The sequence below is a fragment of the Leucopleurus acutus genome, assembly GCF_964270905.1.
Source record: "Leucopleurus acutus genome assembly, chromosome: 20".
NCBI classification, from domain to species: Eukaryota; Metazoa; Chordata; class Mammalia; order Artiodactyla; family Delphinidae; genus Leucopleurus; species Leucopleurus acutus.
Window position 1 is genome coordinate 51091389 of NC_139162.1, and position 27114 is coordinate 51118502.

At 57.9% G+C, this 27114-nt stretch overlaps 1 protein-coding gene across 1 annotated transcript; it reads right to left on the minus strand.

Moving 5' to 3' along the window:
• Nucleotides 1-987: 987 nt before the first annotated feature.
• Nucleotides 988-26642, minus strand: NAPA (NSF attachment protein alpha). The gene is made up of 11 exons (XM_082863179.1): nt 26439-26642; nt 16055-16134; nt 12945-13061; nt 7537-7583; nt 6002-6079; nt 5752-5807; nt 5580-5664; nt 4636-4740; nt 3393-3461; nt 2905-2955; nt 988-1735 (listed from the first exon to the last, which is right to left on the minus strand). Exons 1-11 carry the CDS (start codon nt 26534-26536, stop codon nt 1634-1636), a joined length of 888 nt encoding a protein of 295 aa, XP_082719305.1. The 5' UTR covers nt 26537-26642; the 3' UTR covers nt 988-1633.
• Between the last annotated feature and the right edge of the window lie 472 nt (nt 26643-27114).

Here is a 27114-nt window from a genome sequence, read left to right on the forward strand (position 1 = left end):
TTCAGCCTGTGCCAAGGCAGACACTGGTAATCAAACTGAGATCTCAGGAGTCTTAACTGAGCTCTAGGCAGCCATTATGAATCGATTAGAGCTGTGGGAAAAGCTGAAGGGGACAGAGGGGCAGGACAGGGTGTCATATAGAGGCCACTCTTGACACACACTGAGCCTGAACCTTTCCTGAATTCCTTCCAGGCTCTAGGCTGGAGCAGCTCTCAGAGGAGCTTGCCCTGGTTTCCCAGGCAGCACCTCCTCTGCAGCCCCTGTTCACTTCCTGACATCATGCCACATACTGGGACACTGAGTCTGCAACTGGGCACTGACCCTCCTCCAGCTGTTCCCCTACTCCAAAGTGGGGAGCGCCCTGCCCAGCCCAGTGCCGGGTGGAAGCACAGGCACATCAGACTGTCCACCTGACAGGCAGGCCCACATGCTGGAGTGTGGAGGAGGTGGCTGATTCTTGCCCTCCTTTCCTGGGCAAAGGGCTCCCGCTGTTTCCTCTCCCACTCACCATACCCACTCGGTCCTCCTTGTACTCCGCCCGCCAAAGCCGCTCCATGCCCCCCCTTCAACAGATGGAACAGTGCCACTGGGGCTTTCAGCCCTCCCTGCAGGGAAATACGGATGTGGGGTGTGAGGCTGGAAGACTTGGTGGGCCTCCTCCAACCCTTCTTATCACCGGTGATGCATCCATCCTCCCGCCAGCTCTGGGGGAGGGGCACTGGCACCCATCACCCCAGCTGAGGAAACCAAGGACCAGAAAGCCCAGAGCTCAAAGAACCCAAGCCCATGGCTCCCAAACCCACCAGCCCTGGGCCTCCCTTCTCTAGCCTCTGACCCAGCCCATCCTCCTGGTTAAGCCTGCCCTCTTCTTTCCCAGGAAGCACACCCAGAGCCCAAGGTGGGAGGGCCAGGGAGAGGGGACACAGGCCCTGAAGGGTGAGGAGGGAGCAGAGGTGAGGAGGAAGAGACTCATGCACAAGTGTTGTCTTTTATTTCCTTCCTCAGGCAGCTGCAGCTTCCCACCAACAACACCTCGAAGCGCAGGGTGGAGATGGAGGGGTGGGCATGGGGATGACCCTCGGAGCTCCAGGGCCTGGGACTACCCTGAGAGGTGAGGGCTGCAGGAGGCTGGGAGGCTCCCGTGCTGGCTGGGGGAGGAGCCCACCCCCAGCAGTGACAGCAAATCACGGTGGCTACGTGGGCTCAGAGCTCGGCTGGGGGACAAAGGTGGAGAGACAGACACCAACCTCACGACTCAGCTGGTTGGGAGATGGGGGGCCAGATGCTGACCCTGACCCCTGGCAGCACCCACAGCAAATAGGTCTGCATCAATGATTCTCCGTGTCGGGGGGGGAGAAGGGTACCTCCGTGGGCTTAAATAAAGGGGCAGGGGGCAAGGGATGCGGCGGGAACAGAGTATGACCGTCTGGCCAGTGGGCCTAGCCTCAGGGGCCCCCGATGCAGTGCGGAGCCTGCGCCGTGGCTTGCGAGACTCCTTGGCGGGGAGGAGGGAAGGTCTCGCAGCCAACGTCTCGGGCCCCACCTCTCTGGGCTCTTCGCGATCCTCACTGGAGGGCCAGGCTGGGGGAGAGCGGACGGGGCAGGGAGATGGGTGCCAGGGGGCCAGGCGGGCCTAGCGCAGGTCCTCCTCGTCGCCCTGGATCGTCTTCTTGATGCGCAGCAGCATGGTGGTGAGCCACTGGTCCAGCCGGGAGATGGCGTCGTACTCCTTCACCTGTGTGCCCCGGGGGACCGGTGTCAGGAGGGGCGGCCCACCCCGCGCCTGGCTCCCGCCCCGTCACCAATCCTAGCCCATGGTCTCTGTTCCCAAGAGCCTCCAGGCGCGTCCCTGTCAGCCTCAGTCCCTGAGGAGGAGCAAGGGGAGGCGTGGGCCCCGACCCAAGCCGGGGCGGCTCCCTTCTGTGTCTTTACTGGCCTGGGCGTGAGGCTTCCCTTGGGGGGAAGAAAGATTTTATGGCTGAAAAAAAAAGTCCAGTTTTCTTGTTTTACGGATGGGAAATTGAGGCCTGGAGACATGACGAAGCGGCGGGATGGACCTGACGAGTTTTGTCTCTGTCATCATTCAGAGGCCTACGATTGGTGATGGGCACCCAGGGAGAGACATGCTTGACAGATACAGTCTGGAAGACATAACGTGGGCCTAAGCTGGATGTAACTGAGTTCCAGAAAGCTCAGAACAGGGTAAGGAAAGGGAGAAACATCTCCATGGGGTGGTTCTATCGGGGAAGCTGCCGGAAAGGGGGACCCTCCCAATGCTGCCTCTCCGGCACCCTTTGCTCCTCCTCCCTCCTGCTGTCGGGGAGGGGAGAGGGAATGATGCGACTCATTCCCTCCCTCCCTGCACATCCAGGACCACCCGAAGTGCCCGATGTGAGACAGCCTTAACTGCTCACCCAGGGGGACTCTGAGTGGTGCAAAGACCTTGGCCTTCAGGAGCAGACAGATATGGGCTCCAACCCCAGCTCTGGCCCCGAGAGGCCTCAGTGCCATCATCTCTAAAAAGGGGAGAACACTCCCCGCACCTCTTGGGGCTACTTGTGAGGATTCTGCAGCGACTGGAGAAAGGAGTTCATGGCCAGGGGCTGGGACTGGAGATAAAAACGGGTGAAATTGGGCTTCCCTGGTGGCGCAGTGGTTGAGAGTCCGCCTGCCGATGCTGGGGGACACGGGTTCGTACCCCGGTCCGGGAAGATCCCACATGCCGCGGAGCGGCTGGGCCCATGAGCCATGGCCACTGAGCCTGCACGTCTGGAGCCTGTGCTCCGCAACGGGAGAGGCCACAACAGTGAGAGGCCCGCGTACGGCCAAAAAAAAAAAAAAAAAAAAGTGTGAAATTCATGGGACCACATCTGACAAGGGCAGCCACCCCTGCCAGCCACTCACCGCCTCGGTGTAGCTGTCCACGTTCTGTTCCTCGTGGGCGTCTAACAATTTCTGCAAGAGAATGGCAGGTGGGGCTCAGGGGCCCAGGCTGGCCTGAGGCCTGACCTGGATGAGATTCACACACACACTATCTGGGTGAGTGAAAGTCCGGGGGACTCCCACGCTGACAGGAAGGAAGGGGCTGTGTTCCAGCCCTGCCCTCCGCATCACTAACACAGAACATCACGTGTGCACGCGTGCCCGTGTGCGTGTGAGATCCCGCAGCCTCCCAGCTCTGCCCCCAGCTCCGTCGTTGACTGAATCTTACTTGTCTCATCCAGACACTGGTGACCCAAATGGCAGACGAGGGGGAAACAAAAGACCCTTGAAAAGTACTGTACAAATCTCGGTGATCGTGCTAACCAGAGCCAAGCCTCCAGGCTCCCATCCACACGCCCCGCTCCAAGCGCAGACGCAGGAAAGCGCTGGCCTGAGCCCCCGGCACTCACTTTCATCAGCTTGCACTCCCGGGAGTCGGAGAACGCAGGGAATAGCTCCTCATACTTCTGGACAGCGAGCTGAGTGTCGGCGAGGGTGGAGGGGAGGTCGAAGGGGACAAGTTAATAAAGAAGGGCCCTCGGAGCAGCTGGCCCGGCAGCCGAGGGGATCGGGGGCCGCTCTGGCCCCGAGTCAGCTGTCTGCGCCACCCCCCAGCCTCCAGTGACACTGGGCTCTGTGCTTCACGGAGCTGAGCTCAGTGCAAGCCTGGCTGCAGAGACAGCTGCAGGGGACGGGGGGCGGCGGGGGCCTGGGGGAGGGAGGAGGGTTCCCCAGGCCGGTGCTCAGTGCCTCTCCTGCACCCGATCCACCCAGGGTAGGGGCAATGGCAACAACTGCCTGGTACTGCCTCATAACAGCCCATCCTATGTGTCAGGCCTGACGCCGGGCACTCCTCACGTTTAACCCTCACGAGGACCCGGGGAGGGTCAAACGATGGTGACCCTATTTTGAAAGTAGAAAACAGATCCAGAGATGGTAGTGACCTGCTCAGGGCACAGGGGACGTGTTGGGGATCTGAACTGGCCTGACCCCAAAGCCCAAGCTCTCACCTGCCCTGCCGGATGCCGGCAAAGGGAGCAAGGGTGGGGCTCAGACACACCATGTGGCTGAGGATGGGGCAGCTGGAGACGCCAAGAAATCCCAGACGCCAGGAGAACCCAGCTCCTCTCCCTGGCCATTCTCCAACCCCTCACCCAGCCCGGACCCCTCTCTTGCTAAGAAGCCCTGAGAACAAGCGGGTCTGGCATTTAGGCTCTGGTTCAAATCATGACACTGGGAGTCAGAAAGATCTGGAATCCTGGGGCTGCAGTTTACTAGCCATGTGCTTTGAACAAGGGACTCTGGTTTCAGCCTCAGTGTCTTCAACTGTAAAATGGGGCGCCCATGGTATCAACCTCATGGGGTGCGGTAAGGGCTCAAAAAGTGCTCCCACAAAAGAAAAAGCCTGGCACTGAGCAAGTCGCGAGTTGGAAACTCCAAGGCTGCAGGGACTGAGCGAGCGAAATCAGGGATAGAAACAAGCATTTCCTGCTCAAAGGCCGAATGCCAGGGGCCAGACGCGAGTGAGGGGCTTACCCTCCGAAGGGGAAAGAGGTGACTCGGCCTAGTGACAGACGCTGTGCTCCAAGGGCAGTCACCCTGTGTGTGGGGGGGTGGGGTAAGCTCTGGGCGGGCCCCTGGGCCTGGGCTCACCTTGGCGTTGAGCATGTCGATGCAGAAGTGGCAGAGAGCTGCCTTGAAGAAGTAGTCCTTGGCGCTGTACTTGAGCAGCGGGCTGTCCATGGCATTGGTCCCCACCTGCAGGCACGAGGAGGCGGGCAGCCAGAGGGCCAGGGTCACTGCCAGGCACTTGGGGGCCAGCTGGGAAGTGGGTTTGTTCCCCAGTGGGGCCCTGTTAACCCAGGACCCTGAGGGCAGGGAGAAGAGAGACCAGCCCTGGGGAAGTCAGCAACCAGTCTGTGAGTGACCGAGGACCAGGGCATGATGGGGAGTGGGGGTGTGGCCACAGGGCTGAGGCCAGGTGTCCGTGGGCTTCCCAAGGCGCCCGCGATGGTGGAGGGAGAGGCGGCCCTGCTGTCAGGCCCGACAGGAGGCTGGCACATCGGTGGGCAGGGGGGTGGCAGGCTGCGGGAACATGAGAGGCGGCGCCCGCCCCGCTCTCCTCCGAGGCCAGCTGCCTGCCTTTCTCCTGGCCAGGCTGAGCCCACCAGAGCGGCCGGGCCCCCCCCCCCAGCCCTCCCCGCCCAGCAGAGGGGAGCCTGCATACCCAGGGGACACCCCCTCCCGGGCCCCTTCTAGCAGGCTCCTCAGCTGCCTCTGGCTACCCCGGGCCTCGCAATTCTTCCCACTCTCTCCCTGACTCTGGTTCTTCAGAGTTGGCCTCACTCTGGGGCCGCCTGGGAAGCGCCCTGTGAGGAGTGTGGGAAGGGCCTGTCTAGGAAGAGGGCGGTGACACCGCATGGGGTCGTGGGTGGAGAGAGTGTTCAGCCAGGCGGAGCACAGGGTGAGGGCGTGGGGATGACGGAGGGAAGTGCAGAGAATGGGGGGGGAGGGCAGGGCACTGGAGAGGACGAGAGACAGGACGAGGGGCACTGGCAGGCAGGATGGGGCGCCATGCCCGCCCCGCCTGCCCCCACCTGTTCGTAGATGTCAATGGCCTTCTGATACTGCTCCAGCTGCGCCGCGTAACCCGCCACCTTCAGCAGACACTTGTTGGCAGAGCTGAATGGGGCAGAGAGAGGGGAGGGAGGTGGGTGGTAGCAGGGTCTGGGGCCCTCACCGAGGGGCTGGGGCGGGCAGGAGGGGTACCTGTTGGACTCCTCGCCTTTGTAGTAGTCTGCAGACTGCTCATAGTGGGCGATGGCCTGGGGAGACACGGGCGGTGGGGGGAGGGCGAGGGGCCAATGCAGCCTTCATCACCTTCGGGCGCAATATGGCCCGGGACTCACCGGAGCCCTTTACCCAGGCTCTGCCGGTGCCCCGTGCTCCTCTCCTGGTCTCAGAGGACTGGCCTAGGCAGCCCTCCCTGGCCACTGGCCTGGCCCCACCTGCCACTGACCTTCTCGATGTCCACCAGCTCCGTCTCGTAGATCTCAGCGATGGAGATGTGGTGCTTGGCCGCGATGGTGAACCGGCCCTGGGTGAGACGTGGGAAGGAGCCCTCAGGACGAAGGGCGTCCTGAGTGCCCCGTCCCAGCTCAACCACACCCCTCTGGGTCCCCGAAGCTGGATCCTCAGCCGCCCCTGGGAGGGGAGGTGTGCAGAAGAAGGTCCCAAGAGACAGAGGGGCACGGGGCTTAAAAGGGAGGCTCTAGCATGAGCGGCCTGGGTCCGAGTGCTGCCCTGTCTGGGTGACAGTGGGCATGTCCCTCCACAGTCTCCAGGGGACACAGGCAGATGGAGCAACACCGAGGTAACGTTTGCACAGGGACTTGCCAGAAGCTCTGGCCCAAGGAGGCATGTGACAGATGGTCCAGAGAGGCGGAAGGACCAACCCAGAGTCACCTGGTACAGGCTCCCCGCTGCCTAAGAGACAGCCTCCCTCCCGGCCTCCCTGTCCCGTGTGGCCACACAGCCCTTCTCACAGGTCAACCCCTGCTCCAGCTTCCCCTGCAGGCACCCAGGGCTTTCCCCAAGGATGCCTTCCAGCTCCCAGAGGGGCTGAGCACCTCCTACCTGCCTCCACCCGGTGGGGGTCCAGATGCCTGGCCCGCCACTCACACACGAGCCTGGTCCATGGCTACCTCCTTGCTGAGGGCAGCAGGAAGGGGCAAGGCCCTGGGCTCAGCCAGGACTAGTTTTGGGTCTCAGCGACTCCTGTTGGTAGGTGTGGGCCCTGAGCGAGTCACGTCTCTTGTCTGGGACCCTCTTTCCTGACTGTCAAACGGGATGACAACAGTGCCCACCTCACGGGGCTGCTGTAGGGGAGACTAAACCACCCAGCTCAGAGCATCTGCTTCAATACATGGCAGCCGCTACCACTGCTGTAACGACACTACTACAGCATGGCCCTGGACCCGGCAGGAGGCAGGGCCCACGCTCCTGCCCAAGGGAGGGGTCTGACAAAGGTAGAGTGCGCAGGGGCAAAAAGTGGAGTTGACAGGAGCCAGGGCCTGGCTTTGGTCCACTGTCCTGGCTCCCTGGCCTCAGGCCAGCAGCCGCCTCTCTGGACCTCATCTGTCGATGGGGATGCTCCCTGGGGCAGGGCAGGGGCTGAGCTGACTCTGGGCCCTGCCTACCCTCCCCAAATCAAATGGGACGCTGGCGGCGGGTGTCTGGGTAAAGGGAAACGCACCGGATACGCGAGGACCCCAACAGCAGTGACGTCTACGAGTGAGGACAACGACGGCCTGTGGGGGGCCAGAGGCAGGACCTGGGGAGGGGCCGCCAGCCCCTGTGACGTGCTGGGAGCTGCCACCAGGAGCCAGGCTGGTGAGGAGCTGCGTGAGGACCCAGCCAGCCCAGCCCGGCTCCGGTGACACCCCTCACCCTGCCAGTCTCCCGCCTGCTCTCAGGGCCGGAGGAGGAGAGGGGAGGCTGGGGCAATATGGTAGGACTTGGAACGGGGTGGACAGGACACGCAGTGACCCTTACCATGTCTGTGTATATCTCAATTGCTCTCATCAAGCAGTTAATGGCCTCTGGGGAGAGAAAAAGGAAGGCAGGGAGGAGAAATGAGAAGGTGAAGTCATTTCAGCAGAGGCCGAGGAGAGGAGGAAGGTGCAGGGCTGCACTGGGAGAGGCCAGGGCTACGCACCTGAGCAGGGAGGGAAGGTGAGGGGATCCCCGAGATGCAGGAAACCCGGTCAGGCTAATTTATTCTGCTGTGACTTGCCGGGCACATGCTTTCAGGGGAGCCCTGCTGATACAGCTGCCCCCTCCCTCGGGCCAACACGACGCCACCACCTTCCCAGCAACCCCTGGGACAGGGCATAGTGAGCTGGTGGCCAGACTCCCGTGGGTGTTTTGGGCCAGACCTGCCAAGGCCCTGCCCTTGAGGATGAGCTGCCGGCAGAGGCGGCAAAGGCTGACATCGGAGGAACGGCCAGGTCCCACCTGGGCTCTGCCACCCTTTCACGGTGGGACCCTGAACCAGCTGCATCCCCTGGCCTCCGTCTGCGGCAGGAGGCGGCTGGGTGCTGTGATGCTGAGGCCCCTGCGGTTGGGGTCTCCACTATTCTGCCCACATCCCAGCCTGCAGCAGAGCCCTCTGCACCCTCCTCCGCCTGGCACTGCTGCCTGCTGGCTCCTCAAGCCACAGGTTTCACCGACAAAACACACACACTGGGGTGGCACCTGGGAGGAAGAATTGGGGTACCTTTGTTGTACCACCTTTTGCAAGTTTTTAAATTTGGGAAAGGCATTTTTTTTTTTTTTGACAAGTTATTTGGAGGATAGAGGGAAGCATGAGTGGGTGGCATTTTCTAGCAGATAGAGATGAGCTCTCGGGTGGATTTTTTTTTAACACCATTTTAATGCATCTCAGGAGGAAAGGGTGTTGGGGGAGATGGAGGGAGACGGACAGAGAACCTGGACAGACCACAGCAGGTGGGCTCTGAGCTGGGGCAAGGTTGGAAATTCACCCCACAGTCCAGCATTTGTAAGCCCCCTGGTCTGCCGCTGGGGTCTCCAAAGTCAGCAGGGCCCACTGGGCTGAGATGCTGCAAAGAAACTGCAGGCCCGGTGTCTGCTCTCAAGGGGCTAATGGTCTCGTCACACAGGGAGACATGTGAACAGAGGCTCTTAGGCCCAGACCTGTGGCTGGCCCTTCAGGGAGTCCACAAGCGCCCTCCCCAAATCTACAGGCCAAAAGGGGGTGTCTGTGAGCACTACTCTGGGGGAGGGAGGATTGGTAGGTCGGGTCCAATTCTGAAAGCCCCCTCGGGACCCCTAAAATATTCAGAGAGCATACACCACTGGGTCAAGGTTCTGAGGCTGATGGGGGAAGCCTGAGGCAGCAGGGAAGAGAGAAAGAAAGCAAAAAGGGGCAGAGAAGGAGAAAAGGGAGAGAACACCACAAACAAATACAGCCTGAAGCAGTGTTACTTTAAAACACACACACAGATTTTGTGACAGAGCATTTCTGGAAGTAACTGACGAGCTGGCAACCCAGTGGTAAGGAGGATAAGGAACCAGGGGTAGGGCTGCAGTGCGGGAGCTGTGCACACCCCACCCTCCTCCATTCTCCACCCAGGGGGCTGGATGCGGCCAGCAGGTCCCCCCTGCAAGCGACTCACAGGCTCCCTCTCCTGGAACGATGGGGCGCACAAGCAGGCACCTATGGGCAGAGTGGCAAAGGTTGCCCGGGTGAGGTTAGCAGCCCTGGAGGGGGAGGCCGGAAGCTCCCCTGGCAGGACAGGCTCCCCTGCAGCGGCCGCCCCGGGCCTGCTGGCACTGGCCTGGAGTGTTGTCAGCAAGACGGCCCTTGCGGTGGCAATAGGGGAAGGAGGCTTACCCGCAGGCAGCAGCATGGATTCACAAGGTTGAGTCCCCTCGCTCCAGGACAGCTGTCTCTGAAAGCGGCAGGCTGCCAGCTGCCACCCCAGCCAGAGCACTAGCGGATTACCTGCTAACATACTGGCTAAACCAGCTTATCTCCGGTCACCAGGACCCCGGGGGTGAACAGCCCACGCACCCCGGCACACCTGCTCCCGACCAGCCACCTGCAGAAACTGGGAGCCAGAAAGGGGCTCTGGGAATGATCCAGCCCCAGAAGGTGGGCAGGGAGGGCTGAGGCCCAGAGAGGGGAAGGCGCTGGCTTAGGGAGACAGGTCTCCTCAGTACAAGGGGGCAAATCGCAGAACCCCACGAAGAAGTGGAATGGGTAGAAGGAAGACGCCACGTGTCTGGTACACAGCAGGTATCCAGTGAGGCTGGCAGTGAGGTTGGGGGAGCACATGGGGGAGGGCAAGTGGGGGTCTGGCCACTGCCCTGCCCTGGGTGCACGTGTGCGCACACACGCACCCCTGGGCCCAGCTATCAGGCGGGCAGGGTAAGAGGCCTCCCTGGCCTGAGTCTACCCATAGCAGCCGGCAGTGGCTGAGAACCAATGACAGCTGTGGTCATCACCTGCCCCCTCTGCCCTCAGCCACCAAGGAGGCAGCAGGCCACCCTTGGCCCACACTCAGGGCAGACTCGCAGAGGGAGAGCAGTGACAGGCGCCTAATTGCTTCCTTCCACCCTGGCAGTCCCAGGCACAGGCTCAGCTGCCTGTCGGTGGTGGGGAGGGGAGCGTTTCCAGGACTCCTGTACGAAGTGCTGACACAGGGCGAGGCCTCTGAGGCAGGTGAGGCAAGCAGCGAGGCCCCGGGGAGCTGGCCGCCTGCTTGGGGAAACGCGGCAGTGATCCACATGGGCCCTCCGGCTCTGCTTCACACGGCAAGCAGCGCGGGGTGGAGGCAGGGGGTGTCCAGGCCAGGCTCCCATCTGATGGGAGCCGAGGGCTGCCCCGTACTGGACGTTTATCACACTCAAGGGGCTGTGCTGGGCATGTCTGTGCTTTATCTTACGTGTGGTCTCTGCTTTACCAGACCAGGAAATGGAGACTCAAAAGATTAGGTGTCTCCCCGAGGTCACAGGGGAGCAGGCTCCCCTGGGCCTCAGAGACCACAGTGAGCCCCACCCTCCTTGACTGGGGTGGGCAGTCGAGATGCGGTGGTGCAGGGACGCTGCCGCTCCAACACCGCTCCCGGCTCAGCACCAAAAAGCTGGAACCCCAGCCGGCACCGCTCCCGGCTCTGCCCACACTAGGCTCTCCCCTGTGCCACAGCGCCTCCTGTTCCCTGAGAGCCACTGCCAGCACCAAATCCACCCCTTCCCACCTCAGCATCCAGGGCAGAGAACCAGGCTCGCTGATCTGATCCCTAGAGAAACCAAGTTGGCCTCTGAGCCCCAAGATGGGCACGTCACCACACCTAACCACTGCTGCCTTCCCACCGACGCCTCAGCCACTCTCCAGGCTTCCAGAGGCTAGGCACCGGGCCACACCCCAGACCCAAGCCCTAGCACCCCCCACACACCCTGCAGAGCATTGCTGCTAGCTGAAAAGGCTCAGGTCAAAAGCTGGGGAAGGACGCGACATCACGGTGCCAGGTGGGGCCTGTCCCCCAGAAGCACAGGGGCTTGTTTGAAGAGCAAGTGGCGCTGTGCACATGCCATGAAGCCTGGCCTCAGCTCCCGCCCCAGACATCAGTCCTTCCAGTCACTTTGGAGCAGCAGCTGAACGTCACAGATGCTAGGGCAGCATCTGCAGGTTGACCAGTTTCCCAGAGAGAAGGCAGGCTGGGGGTGGGGGCCCTCTGCGGGGGACGCACAGACTTCCCTGGGTGATTTGAGCTGAAAACAAACCCAAGGTCACCCTGGGTCATCATCACATCACCACATGGCCCTGTGGCCCAGCGCTGCCAGCCAGGTGCACTTAGCTTTGTGCGGAGCGACAGCGGCCCACCCAGTCACAAGGCCTCCCCTCGGTTCTTGCTGAGCCTGAGCTCACACGTGTGAGACACCCGGCTACACAGGAACCACCCGTCAAGTCTGGGAACAGAGAACAGCTACTTGGTCCACACAGACGCCAAATCCTCCACTGGGAACTAGATGTCCCGATGGCGATAACGAATCCACCACCAATTCCCCAGTGCTGGTGTGTGAACCAGTGCTCACAGATCCTTGGAGAGACCCCCGGGCACTGGTGACAACTGCCCTTTCTTGGGAAGGATAGGCCTTTATCCCAAGGTGATGCATCTCCTTTCTTTTAAGAAAATTAATATTCATATATTTCCCATTCTCTTATGAGTGAACAGTGATAGTAGATGGTCATTTAAAAAAATAAGATTGTTGGGCTTCCCTGGTGGTGCAGTGGTTGAGAGTCCACCTGCCGATGCAGGGGACACGGGTTCGCGTCCCGGTCCGGGAAGATCCCACGTGCCGCGGAGCGGCTGGGCCCGTGAGCCATGGCCGCTGAGCCTGCACGTCCGGAGCCTGTGCTCCGCAACGGGAGAGGCCACAGCAGTGAGAGGCCCGCGTACCACAAAAAAAAAAAATGAGCTTGTTAAAATTAAAAGTTGGCAACCAATGTCTGGCACCATGATTAAAAAATAAAATTCCGGGGAGACGCAAGCGGGAAATAAATAAATAAATGAAAATAAAATAAAATAAAATAAAATAAAATTCCGGGCTTCCCTGGTGGCACAGTGGTTGAGAGTCCGCCTGCCGATGCAGGGGACATGGGTACATGCCCCCGTCCGGGAACATCCCACATGCCGTGGAGCAGCTGGGCCCGTGAGCCATGGCCGCTGAACCTGTGCGTCCGGAGCCTGTGCTCCGCAACGGGAGAGGCCACAACAGTGAAAGGCCCGCGTACCACAAAGAAAATAAATAAAATTCCAGCTCCACGAAATCCAGAAGTCTGGTACCCACTGGGTTGCGCTTCTACTTCAGAATGAGCCCAGGGGGACAAAAACGGTTTCCTCACAGTGAGTCAGTCCCAAACTGGGCTTCTGTCCCCAGCACGCACTCATTTTAAGGAACTTGTTCTCTGCAGCTACATCTTTGGGATCGGTTCTCTCTGACCCCATCCCCACCCCCCAGGGGGTAGGGAAGCCAGGTTAGGATAATTTCCGCTCCTTTTTCGGCAGCAACTCCTACCTGGCTGGTCTCTGAACCCCCTCCCACCCCCTCTCGCATGTTAATTCTGACAACAGAACAGACTTTCCTCTCTCCTGGCATGCGGTGGGTCTGAAATGTAACTCCCACTCCCAAATGCTCCCAGGCTCCAGGAGGGGAGGGGAGCGATCAGCTGCAGGCACAGAGCAGAAGGGGAGGCGGAGGCTTGGAGCGCGATGCCAACGCCAGCCGGAAGGGAGCCAATTCTGAAGTTAGAGCGCCAGCGCCTCCGGGCCAGCCTATTGCCTATCATCTTGGGTCGGAAACCTGAGGCCTCCTCTGGGTTGGGGCTCAGCTGGCACTCTGGGCTGCCAGCTCCAGCAGCCCACAGAGGCCCTCACCTTGGGGGTCGGCTTTCTTGAACGCGTTGCCGGCGTCCACAAAGCAGGTGGCCGCGTCGTGCTTGCTCTGGAGCTGCAGGTGCAGCTGGGCTGCCTGGCAGAAGGCGTTTCCGGCAGCTGGAACAGAAAAGGGGGATCCCCGTCTTAGGGGGGGGCTCCACGCTTTAGGTTGCTCAGACAGGGCCCGGGGAGGTGGTCGAGCTCTCCAGGGGCAGGCAGAGTCGCCGAGAGAGGAAGAGCCTGGCCGGGGTGAGCCGAGGTGCAGGCCTAGACCTCGGGCCTCCTGACCCCAGAGCTGCTGCCCGCACCCCCGGCCCAGGGAAGCCTGGAAACAGCATCCCCGGCAGAGTGCCGGCTGAACCGTGGGATGGGGCTGCTCGGGGGTGCTGGGGAAGAGAGTGGCAATCAGGATGCAGCTACTCCAGACCCCCCACTGCTTCTCCCCTTCCAAGACTGACTTCTCCCCGCACGGCCCCCAGCCCTTTCAATCTAACTCTCCGGCTCCCCTGCCTCTGTCCACATGCCGGTCCCTCGTCCAGAGTCGCAGCAGGTTGAGTGGCAAGGAGGCCTCACAATGTCCACTCCCCCAGGGGCTTCACGTCCAGAAAGGGAAACAGGACGGAGATGCCACGAACTTGAGAGCGTGGGGACCAATGCCCATGGGTGCAGGGAGGCGGAGACCACACCTGAAGCCCAGGCTGTCCTGTACTCAGCTGCGAACTGCCACCTTCCAGGCGCCCCAAGCCATCCTGTTCCCACGTCTCCGGCTCCTAACCTATCTGACTTGTGGGAGACAGCGGGACCCCTCCTCCTCAAGGGGTAGGGGCTGTGCTAACTGGGAGCTCCAATGGCCAATGCCAGCTCAGTCCTGAGGCCCCTGCCCTTCGTCCTCCTCCAGCTGAGTCCGAATCACAGAATTCCTGAGCTGGAAGAGGACAAGAGGGCCTGGCCCCCATCCTGTACCTGTAGAGCAGGAGGCTAGACAAAGCCACCCAGGTTTTCACTATGCATGATTTCTTTCTTGTTTTTAAGGGCTCCAAACTTGAGTGCAGAATTTCCAGAGAAGTAGTATCATTGGGGGAAAAGTTAAAAAAAAAAAAAAGGCCTAAGAGTTTTGTTTGAATATTTGGGGGAAGGAGGGAGGTGACAAATTTTAGGAGAGAAGCACCATCTATGCGATTGAAAAAGAAATATTCTTTCTCTAATGGTATTGTTACCTTAGGAGCATATAAAAATACACATAGGATCTGGCTCTAGGCATAATACATGCTACGAAAGCTTAGGAAAAAGCTCTTCTAATTTTCAGGACACCAAAAATATTCTCAGAAAACGACAGTCCATTCTGCCCTGTGCCTCCACACCCCGCCTTCACAGCCCCATCCCAGGTTTCGTTTCCTTTGTAGTCGGAAAGTTCCTCCCTGGGTTTCAACAGTCTTTGCTTGATATTCTTGATCCAATCTTGCTGATGTCTGAAGCCATGTTATGAAGTCAGCCCCCAAAGGGCTCGAGTGCTGGCTTTTTGAACCTCTCTTCCAGGCCTGCAGGTAGCTCCCAAACAGATCTTTGGCCCCTTGGACCTCCAGGAGCTCCTCCCTGGACTTTCCTGGCAGTCCAGTGGTTAAGACTCTGAGCTTCCACTGCAGGGGGCACAGGTTCAATCCCTGGTCTGGGAACTGAGATCCCGCATACCGCACCGTGTGGCCAAAAGATTGAAAAAAGAGCCCCTCCCTGCCCACCCACCTCTCCTTGGCGGACGCCACCCAAGCTCCAGCCTTGCCAGGGTCTGACCATACCCCTCCTGGCCAAGTCAGAAGGGCCACTCCGCCCACCAACACAGCCTGTGAGAGTCTCAGGAGGCACGTGACCTGGGATGCCCTCTTCCGGGAAGAGGCCCTTCCAGTATACTATGATACTGTGTGTGTGTGTCTTGCCCCAACTGGAGTGAGAGCACACAGATGGCTGGGGACCTTGTAAGTGCTCCTGAAGTCTGCCAGTCTGTTGACTGGAGTTCTCTAAGGGCTTCCCCTCCCACTCTAGAGGGAGGGGTGCTGCTAATAGGAGTGGGAAATGGAGCTCGCAGCTGCCACTGTGCTGGGCTGACTGCTCTGCGTGGGGACGACTGATCTCAATGAACCCACATGACAGCCCCGCAGGGTCAGGACCGTTCCTTTCCCTGTTGCCGTGCTAAGGAGGAAACAGTTTTGGAGAGGCCAGGTAACCTCCCTGGGGTCACGTGGCCAGCCTGAGCTGTGACACAGATCCAAGTCACTCTGGCTCCAAAGGTCAGGAAGCCACATGGGGCAGGTTAAGCCCTCCAGCTCCAGAGTCAGAGTTCTGGTTTCTGAATTCTGCTTCAGTCACTCACTAGTCGTGGCGTGTTGGGCAAAGGGCTGGGCCAAGCCTCAGTTTCCAAATCTGTGAAATGGGGATGTTAATGGTACTGATGCTCATGGTGTTGCTGTGATGATTCAGTTAAATAATGCAAGCTTGGTGCTTAGGAGAATGCTCAATAAATGGAGCCATGATTAATGTTATTATTGGAACCACTTGAATCATCCCCAGCCCAGAATTCAGACTCTGATGGAAGTATTAGGGAACTGCCTCCACGGAAACCTGAGATTCTTTCTTTCTTTTTTTTTAGTAGAAGTATAGGTGATTTACAATATTGTGTTAGTTTCAGGTGTACAGCACAGTGATTCAATTTTACATATATATATATTCTTTTTTCCGATTCTTTTCCATTATAGGTTATTACAAGATATTGAATACAGTTCCCTGTGCTATATAGTAGTAGGTCCTTGTTGGAAACCTGAAATTCTGAATTTAAGGAGAAACCCCTCAAAGAGCTCATAATCTACATGGGTCTATCTGAATTCAATAATCTATTTATCCTTATCCTCTAAGTTCTCATTCCAAGGCCCTGTGACCCAAGTTGTAAAATAACCCAGTGGGCTCGGAATGACCAGATGGCAGGCCAGTGGGTTTGTAAAGCTGGAGATGGCATTGGTGGGGGAGCTGCAAGGCTGAGGCCTCAGCCAGGCCTCTGGGACTGGAAGCTGAGGGGAAAGAGGAGAAAGAGCTATGGAGGCGCTCTAGCAGGGATCACATACCACTCCAGTTTTTGGCCATCTTGAACATGTTTGCTGCTCTGGCGTAGATTTCACATGCTTCCTCTATTTTGGATGAGCCTCTGGGAAAAGGGAAAGGAAAAACAGGTAAGAGAAAGATCTGATCTGGTATCAAAGAGAAAGCAAGCCAGGGCTTCCCTGGGGGTCTGGCGGTTCACTAAGACTGAGCTTCCAATACAGGGGGCACTGGTTCAATCCCTGGTCAGGGAACTAAGATCCCACATGCTGCACAGTGAGGCCCCCCCAAAAAAGGAAAAAGCAAGCCTTCTGCCCCAGCGACAGTGGAGATGTGTCCTTACATCGCCCGCTGGATGGTGGCCCAAGCCCCAGCATGTCCCCGTGAAGCCAGCTTCCCAAATCCAGCTACAGCTCAGGCCTCTGCCCGGGCTCAAGGGAGATGGAGCTGGTGGCCCCCAGCCCCCATGCAAAGGCTGGCTAGGCCCTCGCTGGGCAGGTCTGGGCTGGACCCTCATTGTGGGGGGGGGGCCCTTCCCAACCACCCCCAGGAGCCCTGCCTCTGACAGTCTCCTCCACTTTCTGCTCAGATGCTCGGTGCTGACCACTGGATCCCAGGCTCTCTGCAAATCCCTTTTCCCCACGAGACTGCAAAGCATTCTGGGGGAAGAGTCCATCCTTGGACACCTTGTCCTTTCCTCAATGCCCTAACCCTGTCCCTTGCACACTGCAGCTGTCCAATGAAGACATCTCAACCCTAAAAGCGTGTTGCTGCCAATTCACGACTAGGCAGATATATAATGATACAGACATATAAAGAAATACTGTTTTTAAATATGTACACCGAAAGTTCCTATTTGTGTTAAAACAAAACAGAAAAAGAGGGTGAGAACAGAAACATACATGTAAACATAGAAGATTTCTGGAAAAATACACACACAAAAAATAGAGTATTTTTCTCTAAGGTGGGGTCTGTAGGACTGGGTGCCAGGTGTGGGAGACAGACTCATATCCCTCGTTAGGGCTGTCTGGATTTTAAAATCATCTGCACACTTCCTATTCGAGAAAAAAGATGTATATATATTTTAAATATTAGCATTTACGTTGGGTTCTGTGATCCAGCAATGAATTACATTCCTAGCAATTTATCCTAAGAAACTAAGCAGAGGGACTTCCCTGGTGGCACAGTGGTTAAGAATCCGCCTGCCAATGCAGGGGACACAGGTTCGAGCCCTGGTCCGGGAAGATCCCACATGCCGCGGAGCAACTAAGCCCGTGTGCCACAACTACTGAGCCTGCACACCTAGAGCCTGTGCTCTGCAACAAAGAGAAGCCCACGCGCAGCAACAAAGACCCAACGTGGCCAAAAATAAAAATATATAAATAGGGCTTCCCTGGTGGCGCAGTAGTTGAGAGTCCACCTGCCGATGCAGGGGACAGGGGTTCGTGCCCCGGTCCGGGAAGATCCCACATGCTGTGGAGCAGCTGGGCCCGTGAGCCATGGCCGCTGAGCCTGCGTGTCCGGAGCCTGTGCTCCGCAACGGGAGAGGCCACAACAGTGAGAGGCCCACGTATGGCAAAAAAAATAAAAAAATAAATAAACTAAAAAAAAAAAAAAAAAGAAAGAAAAAACAAAGAAACTAAGCAGAGAAGCTACAAGGATGTTCAGCACAAGATTATTTAAAATGGCAAAGTAATGGGAATTCCCTGGTGGTCCAGTGGTTAGGACTCGGCGCTTTCACTGTCGGGGCCCAGGTTCAACCCAGGTTGGGGAACTAAGATCCCACAAGCTGTGAGGCTGCCCACCGGCCACCCCCCCAACAAAAAAAATAAAGCCACACAAATAAGTCATCTTCACTGTCCTAGCCCTCAGCGCTGTGTCAACCGGCCCTGGAACCTTGCCGACACCAGCCACAGAGGGTGAGGGCCTCCGACATAATTCTGGACGCAGTATGGGGAGCACCCCTGCCCTCTGCACTGCTGGTGAGGCAGGGCCAGCGTGCCCACGCTTTGGATGCACATCAGATGTTTGTTATAATAATCAAACCAGAGCCCCGGAGTCACCCTCCCTGGAGATCTCACTCAGCAGGTCTGGGTGGGGCCTGCAATCCAGATCTGTAACAATGGCCTCAGATGATTCAGATGATCAGGCGAATCTGGGAGGGAAAAAGCTGACCTAGACTGACCTCTTGGGAAGCAGCCACCAGTGACTTGTCCCATGTCAGGTAACATCGGAAGGCAATACCCCCAGGGCGGGCTGGCAGGGTGGCTGGGACTGGAATCCTGGCTTCCTGAATCCAAATCACACCAGGTAAGCTGCTTTAGATGAAAAGTCTCCCCTCTGCCTTCTGGGGCTGTGCTGACACTGCACCCACCCTCTGCTGTCCCCAGAAAGCAGCCCTGAGGGATGTGGTGACACACACCTCCCACACTCCACCCTGCTGGGTTCCCCCATCTTCCCACCACAGCTGCATAAGATGCCTTGGGCCTGGGGCACCTGTTTGGAGTGAACCCACTCCCGGCCCTGGAGAGGTGAGGAACTTTCACAAGTTTTGGGCAGAAGAGATTTCAGAAGGGTCCCTGGGGGCTAGGCTACAAAACCCCCTGGGGGATCTTCTCTGGAAGGTTCTCTGAAAGGAGTCAGGTGCACTCACAGGCCGAACTACAGATCTGCCCACCCCATGGATCCCCTAGCGCATCCTTCCCTTCCTTGTGGGTGCAATTAAATCCTCTCCAGACCCAGACATTCTCTAAAAAAGCTCAGGTTCCCGGAGGAGCAGAAATGGCCCGTCCCACCACGGAGAGGCCCAAAGCCCGGTGATAACAACGAGCAGAGTCAGCCTCAGCTGGCTTGTCGCAGCTCAGTGGGACGGGGCAGACTCAGAACACAAGGCCTGTCAGCTGCTGGGCTGAAATTCTATGATCCCAGACTAAGCTGGGCCAACCCCGTGCTGGCTCACTGATTCTAACTGCGGGTGGAAAAGCCAGAGGGATTAACATCTGCTCAGGCCTCCAAGTCTGCCTTCTCCTTCCCCTCAAAGCTTGGGTCCTGGCCACTCCCATGACCAGGCGATGACAGGACAATCTCTGGAGCTCTAGCCTCTTGCTTTAGAGATGGAAGTGGAGTCATCAAAGGGGAAAGTAATATGGCTCGGGTCCCTGGCGAATCCTGAAGGAGAAACCATTCACATAGCCATTTATTCAACTGGGGAGCAACTATCTGAGCATTTATTACGTGCCAAGCACTGCAGGTAACAGTAGCAAACAAAGGAGAAGGGCCTGACCCTCAGTGAACAGGACATCAGCAAGACAACTGCAGAGGGACCGGGGGACGAGGGGCTTCTCTGAATGGGCAGGTCAGGGCAAGCTGCTGTGACTATGTGAGATTTAAGCTTAGTCCCCAGAGATGACGAAGGAGCCATCCATGTGAAGCGGGAAGCACATTCTAGGCAGCAGTCACAGCACGTGCAAAGGCCCTGAGACAGAAACAAACTTGGCCAGTTCAAGGAAGAGAAGGGGACCAGGATGGCTATGGTCCAGGGAGTGGCAGGCATTGAGGCTGGAGAGGTGGACGGGGGACCCCATGCTGGAAGCAAGGACAAGGGTTTAGGCCCTATAACAAGGAGCGTTCTGCAAGGAAAGAACGGGCAGAAGGAAGAAGAGCCCAGCTCCTCTGCTTTTCCAAGCTGTCTCTGCATGTGATACACCTGCATTGTTTACTACAGGATTTCTCTCCTTGGTCAGGTCACTTCAGGTCACTTATCTAAGAGTGGCCTCCCCGACAAAACCCACAAACTCGCTGAGGGAAAGAAACCAGGCCTCCCTCGGACCCCTGCACAAGGGCCAGAGGGGCTAGCTGGCCCTGCATCTTCTGAAGAGCCCAGGGGGCAGTGCCTGTGACAGCTGACTGTCCCTCCCCCCACCGATCCCCCCAAGCTGCCTCTGCTCCGTCCTTCCCATCACACAGCTCTGAGCCACACTGGGAATAGAGGGAACTGGTTTGGGCCGGGCTGGTGCAGGGCTGTCTATAATTACCCCACTCAGCTTTGCTTTCTCCCCTCCGCAAGGCGGAGGAAGCAGTCTCAGGTCTCCCAGGCATAGCTACCATCCTCCAGTGGCTGCCATATGGAGGGAAGGGGGCGGTGCCAGGCATGCACAGATAGCCTGGTGGGACCCGGGCCAGGGGGTCCGCAGGGCAGAGTCTCAGCCTCCCTCCTTCCTTTCTCCATCCCCTGGGCACTTCCTGGCTCCCAGAAACAAGCCACCCACCCAACCTGCAGTCTCCTGAGGGCCTCAGAAGGCAAGGCAGGTGGAGTAACTCCCATGCAGCCCCTGCCGACTGCACCGGGGCTGGCAGAGCCAGAGCCGCGGGGTCTCTGGGCATCTCTCGGCCTCTCCTCCTACATCACCCACGAGCGCTAAGCCCCTTGCTGCCCCCCTGGCTCTGCGGTGCATCGAGCTCCCGTAGGGCCCCAGGAACGACGGAAGAATCCAGTATTGCACACTAACTGCCCAGCTCTGAAATGCCTGGACGGGCAATGGGGAGAGAGAGAATGCACTTGGGGGCCGAGAGACCTGGGCTGAGGTCAGCCTTGGGCACTTTGCTAGCTGTGTGGCCTTGGGCTAGTGATCCCTGAGCCTTGGTTTCTTTATCTGTAACACAGAGACGATGAGCCTGACCTGGGAGGCGTCTCGTGAGGATGAGAAGGCGCAGTACCTGGCACACAGCACAGTGAGGCCCGGAGCAGGCGCTCAAGCAGCTGCTATTATATGAAGGAGGAGAAATACCCCCCAAGGGCTGCCGGCCACCCGGCAATGGGAATTCTAGAGTCGCTCAGGGTGGGTGGAAAAATCGAGGGCCACAGTCAGGCAGGCCTGGACTCCGGTGCTGGCTCGTGGCGCCCCAGCCTCTGCTTCCTCAGCTGTAAGTGGGGCTAAGACACCACAGCCGGCAGGCCTGCTGGAGGCACAAGGAGCACCCCCTGCCCCCGCAGGCAGCAGCCAGGAGAGCGCCTGCCACACAGCAGGTGCTCAGCCAACGCGAGCATCACTCGCTTCAGGATGGCGGAGAGAGCAGCTTCTGGAAATGTTCTCCTTTCGCATCGCAGTGTGGGCTTCATCGCCTTACCTCCAGATTAGCTAAGCGGCGCCCCTCCCCTGGCTTCCACAGAGCCGGGGGCCTCCCACCTACCCCACCCACCGAACACCACACTGATGGGGCTGGTTCCCGGGCCATCGCCCTCCTGCCCGTGAGCTCAAAGGCAGCGGCCACGCCTCCCACACGGCCCAGCAGGCCTTCCCATGGTTCTTATATGGATGCCCTCTGCAACCCAACAGGATTCCTTCATCCCAGCCAGAGCGCCCAATAGTTCCTATTCTTAAAAGATGTTTTGGAAAGACCCTTGCCTCTCAGTAGCCCCACTCCAAACAGGAGTGTCGAAACCTCTGTGTGAGCAGACAGCAGGGTCCCATCCATCAAGAGAGGCAGAACCCTCAGACTGCAAGGAAATGACAGCCGGCTCCCCTGGAAGCCTTGTGTCCCCTCAGGAAAGCCTCCACTCTGAGCCCAGGCAAGAGAGGCTGCGTTTGAAGTTGTGGATCTTGGCAGCTGGCAGGGGACAGCGAGTCACCTCGGTGCCCAGCTCACCGGCACCCCGGGGTCCTGCGTGCTCTGCAGGTGGAGGGTGGTCTGGAAGCCGGCACTCCTCAGCCAAGGGCCCAGGGGGGTCCTGGATGGGGGACACCTACCCGGAGGACCTTGGCCGCAATCTCTGCCTCAGGAAAGCCAGCCTCCAGGGCTCCCAGGGGTTGCTGGTGCCCAAGAGCGGTTCAAGCAGGAACTGTGTCAACATTTGATCTGCAGGCTGCTGTTTGTGCACAGAAAGCACCCCGTTATCTCTAGTTCTCCAGCGCCTCGGGCTCAACTTCCAATCACAATACCCAATACTAATACTGTTGATAATAGTAAGCACTTAATAAGCACTCACCAGGGTCAGGCACCATGCTCGCAGCGCTTCACATGCATAGCCTCATTCTCTCCTTAGGACAATCCTACGAAGTAGGTATTACTATGATCTTCAGTTCAAAGAAGAAGAAACTTAGCTAAACACACTGGTATCTGAGTGGAAAGAAGTTTTTATTTTGGATTTGGGGGAAGGGGTCACGGGGAGATGTCAGGGACGAGAAAAAGCACCAGGAACAGAACCACTGTTTGGAATCTGCGCAATCCCGAAGGGGTACAGCGCGAAGTCTGGATCCCTCGGGAGACAGGCAGCAGGAAGGAAGAAAAAGCGCATCTTGCATCTCCCCTCTCCTTTTCCACAACTGCATCGTCTTTGGGAAATCGCCACCTTTCTGCTTCCAGAGCAGAAGTCTGGGCTGCTCTCCCATCTCCTGAGCCCTGGCTGGGGAGCTGAGGAGGGGAGGGAAGGTACAGAAGCAGCTTGGATCTGTGAGCCGGCTGGTACAGCCTCCCTCCCAGGCTGCTGGTGCACCAAAGCCCCCTAGTGTCTGGCAGCCCAGAAACAATGAAGAGCAAAGAAGGCCTTAACAGCCAAGGTGACGGGGCTGCCCCCGATTCCAGGCGGGAGCAACCCTCCTTGGCCCTTTTGACATGAGCAGAGACCTCTCAGTTTGGGCTGCTGTCATCGCTGAGGTTCCTGAAAGGGGAAGGAGGAGCAAGAGGGACAAGCTGAGCCCCGACACTCCCCGCTCCAGTCCTCGGAAGCCACAGCAGGTTGTGAAACGCTGAACCCCAGCAACCCCGGCTCCAGAGGGAAGGTGTCAGGAGTGGTTCCCGCCCATGAGGCAAGTCCTCTCGGGCTGGCCCCTCTGGCAGACAGGCTCTGGTCAGGCGGGTCTCGGTCTCTGTCTGCATCCCTGTCCTGTGCGCTAGCCTTGCACCATGGCAACCGCTCTTGGAGCTGAAGGGTCTGGGATGAATACACCTGCTCTTTCTTTCAGATGTTTGGAGAAAACTGTCACGTGGGTGGGGAAGATGGGGGAATCAGAAGAAGGAAAGCTCCCTAAGACGCCTAGTTAGCCAACATCCTCCCTAAACGGAGTGCCCTGAAATGGATCCGAGCATCAAGGACAAACTTCGTGTGGCAGCAAGAAGGCTTTGGGATTAGACAGGGCAGTGTGTGAACGCGATCTCCCACTCACCAGAGAACTGGGCAAATATACCAATATCTCTAAGCCCCCATTTGTCCACCTCCACGGGGATGTCGTGAGGACTACATGTGAGGACGCAGGTAAAGCGCCTGGCCCAGGCCGGACTCGGACTCAGAGTGAGCACTTAATAAACGTTATCAGCTATTATTACTGTCACTGTCTTCACTCTCCCCAACACCAGCTGCTGCAGTCCTTTCTACAAGGCAAATGGGAACCCTCCAGCACTGGCCCTACTATGGATTGAATGCTTGGGTCCCCCACCAAAATTTATGTGTTGAAACCTTAACCTCCAAGGTGATGGTATGAGGAGATGGGGCCTTTGTGAGGAGATTAGGTCATGAGGGTGGAGCCCTCATGATTGGGATTAGTGCCCTTATTAAAGAGACCCCAGAGAACTAGTTCACCCCTCCCACCGCCCTTTCCACAATGTGAGAACACAGTGAAACAATAGCTGTCTATGAGGAAGCAGGTCTTCATCAGACACCAAATCTGTCAGCACCATAATCTTGAACTTCTCAGCCTCCAGAACCATGAGAAATAAATTTCTGTTGGTTATCAGCCACCGAGCCTATGGTATTTTGTTACAGCAGCCTGAACAGGCTAAGACAGGCCCCCATTAAAATCCTCAATACTCTCCAACACCTCCTCAAATCCAAGCCCTTTGTCAGAAGACCCTCCAGGACTGGGCCTGGTTCTTGTTCAGTCTCACCCCCTTCTGCCCATTCTACCTTTATGGGCTAACACGGAAGCCCTTGCATTAAACCTTCATCTGGGCCTTGCTCAAACTGTATCCTCTGCCTGAAGCAGTGCTCCCCCGCCAGAGGGTACCCCTGGATCTCCTGTTCATCCTCCCAGATGGAGGTCTCTCTTCTGGGGAGCCATCCCTGTTCCCTTTAGATCTTGGTTCCTCACATTTCGGGCAGAACCTCCCCTCACACTAGACCTCTGTTCACACAATTCCCTCTGCCTAGAACACCTTCCCCAGCCCCCACTCCCTTAGCATGACCTAGGGTTCCTTGGGGCCCAGCTCACACCTCACCAGAACCTTCCTTCAGCTCATGCAGCTTCCTCTCAGGTCAGGAACCTCCCACAAACGACAGAATCTAGCCCTTAGTCACATTGGACAATTTTGCTTTACTAGTGTTTTAGCAAGCGTTCATCTTGCCTTCCCAACCAGGTGGCAGGTGTTTCAGGGTCTCACTCAGCTGCTCCCTCCAAGCACGGCCCAACAGTACACTAACCCCCAGTCCAAAGGGACCAGACACCAAAAGCCACCCAGGAAAACCATTACCGAAAACTGAGCTCTTAGCCCCACCCCAGAACACTGCACTTGAATTTCTCCCCTTGTGAAGGAAGCAGAAACACACATACCCTCTCCCCACTCTTAGCCTCCAAAATAAAACATTTCTCACCTAATCAATACAGGCCATCAGCCCCGGATGTTTCTCCACACCAGGCAATTCTCAGCCAGGTTACTCAAGTTCTTTCACTAAACATAATCCACCCTCAAATAACAACGAGCAGCTCCCATCTCCTTTCCTGGAAAGAACCCTCCCCCACTTCATTTCTTACCAACCTCCTAACACCATCTCTCCCAATCCCTGGTCCTCCCCGCAAGCCCCTTCCCCAGCCTTCTGGATGACTCTCCCAGCCTCACAGCCCACCCCAACCTCTGCCTGTCTCTGCTGCCAGGCTCCATGAGGCCCCCTCCTCACAGTTCTTCCTAACTCACTACAAACTCACCCGGCCTACTGCAGCTCTCCTCCCAGGCCGATGAGCAACACAACCCTCCTCAGTCCTCCGCGGCCTTCTTCTCCCTCCACCCGGGGCCTCAAGCCCCCTCCCCTCACCCTATTAAGTCTCCATGGCCCGGAGTTCCGTTCCCAACCTCTTTCATCTCCTCTCTCATCACACCGTTTCTCCCTGCTCTGACCCCCCCCATCCCCACTTCTCCCATCAGACCCCTACCTTGATCCCCACCAGCCCCGTACAGGCTCCACACCTGTTTCCTTCCTGGAAGTAACACTAATGGTAGCTAGCACTCTCAGAGTGATAACCACGTCCCAGGCTCAATTCTAAGCACTTTACTTGCATTCTTATTCTATACTAGGAACAAACCTGAGATAGATTTCACTAAGCTCCCCTGTAACAGGGAAATTAAACAGCTTACCCAAGGTCAGGAAATGGCAGAAACTACTTCAAACCAGGGCTTTTGACACTCCTAAGCCACTAAAATTCCTCAAAGGATGGCCAGCCAAACAACTTTTACGAGCCAACATGAACTTTATGTGAAATGTCTGCCGCACCGCAGGTGTTGGTTCTGTCTCCCAGACCCCTTCAGCGGTATCCTGGGCACGCCACTCTCATCCTACTCACAATGCCCACCCAATCCTTACTCAAGGATCACACAGCAGGCCTTCGGCCCCTTTCGGTTTACTCATCTCCCTCATCTCTCCCTTTTAACCCTCCAGTTCCTAAAACAAGCCTCACCCCACCTTAGTCTCCAGCCTCCCAGTCCAGGCTTCTTCAGAAGCCATAACTCCATCACCCCAGGGATTCCTCTGCTCAGATCTCAGGGTGTCAGGTCCCCTTACACTACTCAGCCGTGACCAAGGCCATACCCATCCCAGACACCTCACACATCTCAGACTTGGGCTCATCATCCCAGGATCACCTTAGCCCTGCGCCCTGAGCCTGCGTTCACACAAATCCACCGCCCCAGGCCTTGGAAAGGTGAAGCCCTCGGGCAGGGGTCCTCAGTCCCAGGGACCCAAGACGCCCGTCTGGGATCCTTCAAATAGGTTCTCCTAGAGCTCCAAAGGCTTCTTGACCTGGTTGCCCTTCCAGGTTCCCTCAGTCCCGGCAGGCCAGGTCCCCTTCAAGGCCTGAGACCATACTTCCTCGGCCCAGGTTCTCCACCAGCCCCTTGGCCCATCTTCAACCTGGGTCCCCTTCCTGCCTCCAGATGGTGTCGCCTCGGCCTGGGTGTCCTCAGCCCAGGGCCCTTCTACCATCTGGGACAGACTCTCCTCAAACTATTCTGCCAATGCCACAACCCGGGCACCCTGGCCCTCGGCCGGTGTCACCTCTGCTGCCTTAGACCATGTCACGTAACCCCGCAAGCCGCCCCCACCCCGTCCTCTAGGTTCGAGCCCTTCGTCTCTATCGCCGCCCCAGTCTATGACTCTTCTGTCCTCTCAGTCTAGGTCCCGGCCGGACACCTCGGCGCGGTTCTTACCCAAAGAGGCCCGAGAAGAAGGACTGTGAGTTCTTCACTTTGCGCTCCGCCTCGGCCAGCAGCGCCATCGCCTCCGCTTCCTTCCCGGAGTTGTCCATGGCGGCCGCAAAGGTACTCAACAAACCGCCCGACCCGGGCCCTCGGAGGACTCAGCTGCGGCCGGGCAGCGGTACACAGGTCAGGACAGCTTAGTGGTCTGCGTTGACGTCGCACCGGCGCGCGCCTCAATGCGGCCCAGAACCACGTGATTCGCACTGGCCAACCAGCGGCATCGTAGCGCGGCGCGCGCCCCGTCGGCCACGCCCCCGCCAGCCACCGCGCGCCGCCCCGTGACTCACGGCCTCCAATTGGCGACCCGATGCTTTAACGCATGCGTATGCATCCGCGTACGGCACCCTACTCTCTTCCTGGTGCTACCGGGACAGACCACGTGACTCCGCGTAAGCCAATCGTAGTCCTCACCGCCAAGGACCCGCCTTGAGGTGCTACCTTTCTGGATCCTCCTCCACCAATCAACATCAGCTCTCGGCTCCGTCTGCACTTCCCGGCGGAATTTGGACCGTAGTCAGCTGACCATTGATCCTCACGTGACAGCTCCATGCCGGAAGACACGGCCAATCCACGCCTGGGTTTGACAGTTCCCTTGCGCAGAGTTTAGGCCCCGCCTTCGCTCTTT

Bases quoted from the DNA above. Each gene is read 5' to 3' on its own strand.
- NAPA (XM_082863179.1), bottom strand. From the start codon at position 26,536: ATGGACAACTCCGGGAAGGAAGCGGAGGCGATGGCGCTGCTGGCCGAG. The intron at 16,135-26,438 runs GTAAGAACCGCG...CCCTTTTCCCAG, and splicing joins TTCTTCTCGGGCCTCTTTGG to AGGCTCATCCAAAATAGAGG. The intron at 6,080-7,536 runs GTAAGGGTCACT...CGTCTCACCCAG, and splicing joins TTGAGATATACACAGACATG to GGCCGGTTCACCATCGCGGC.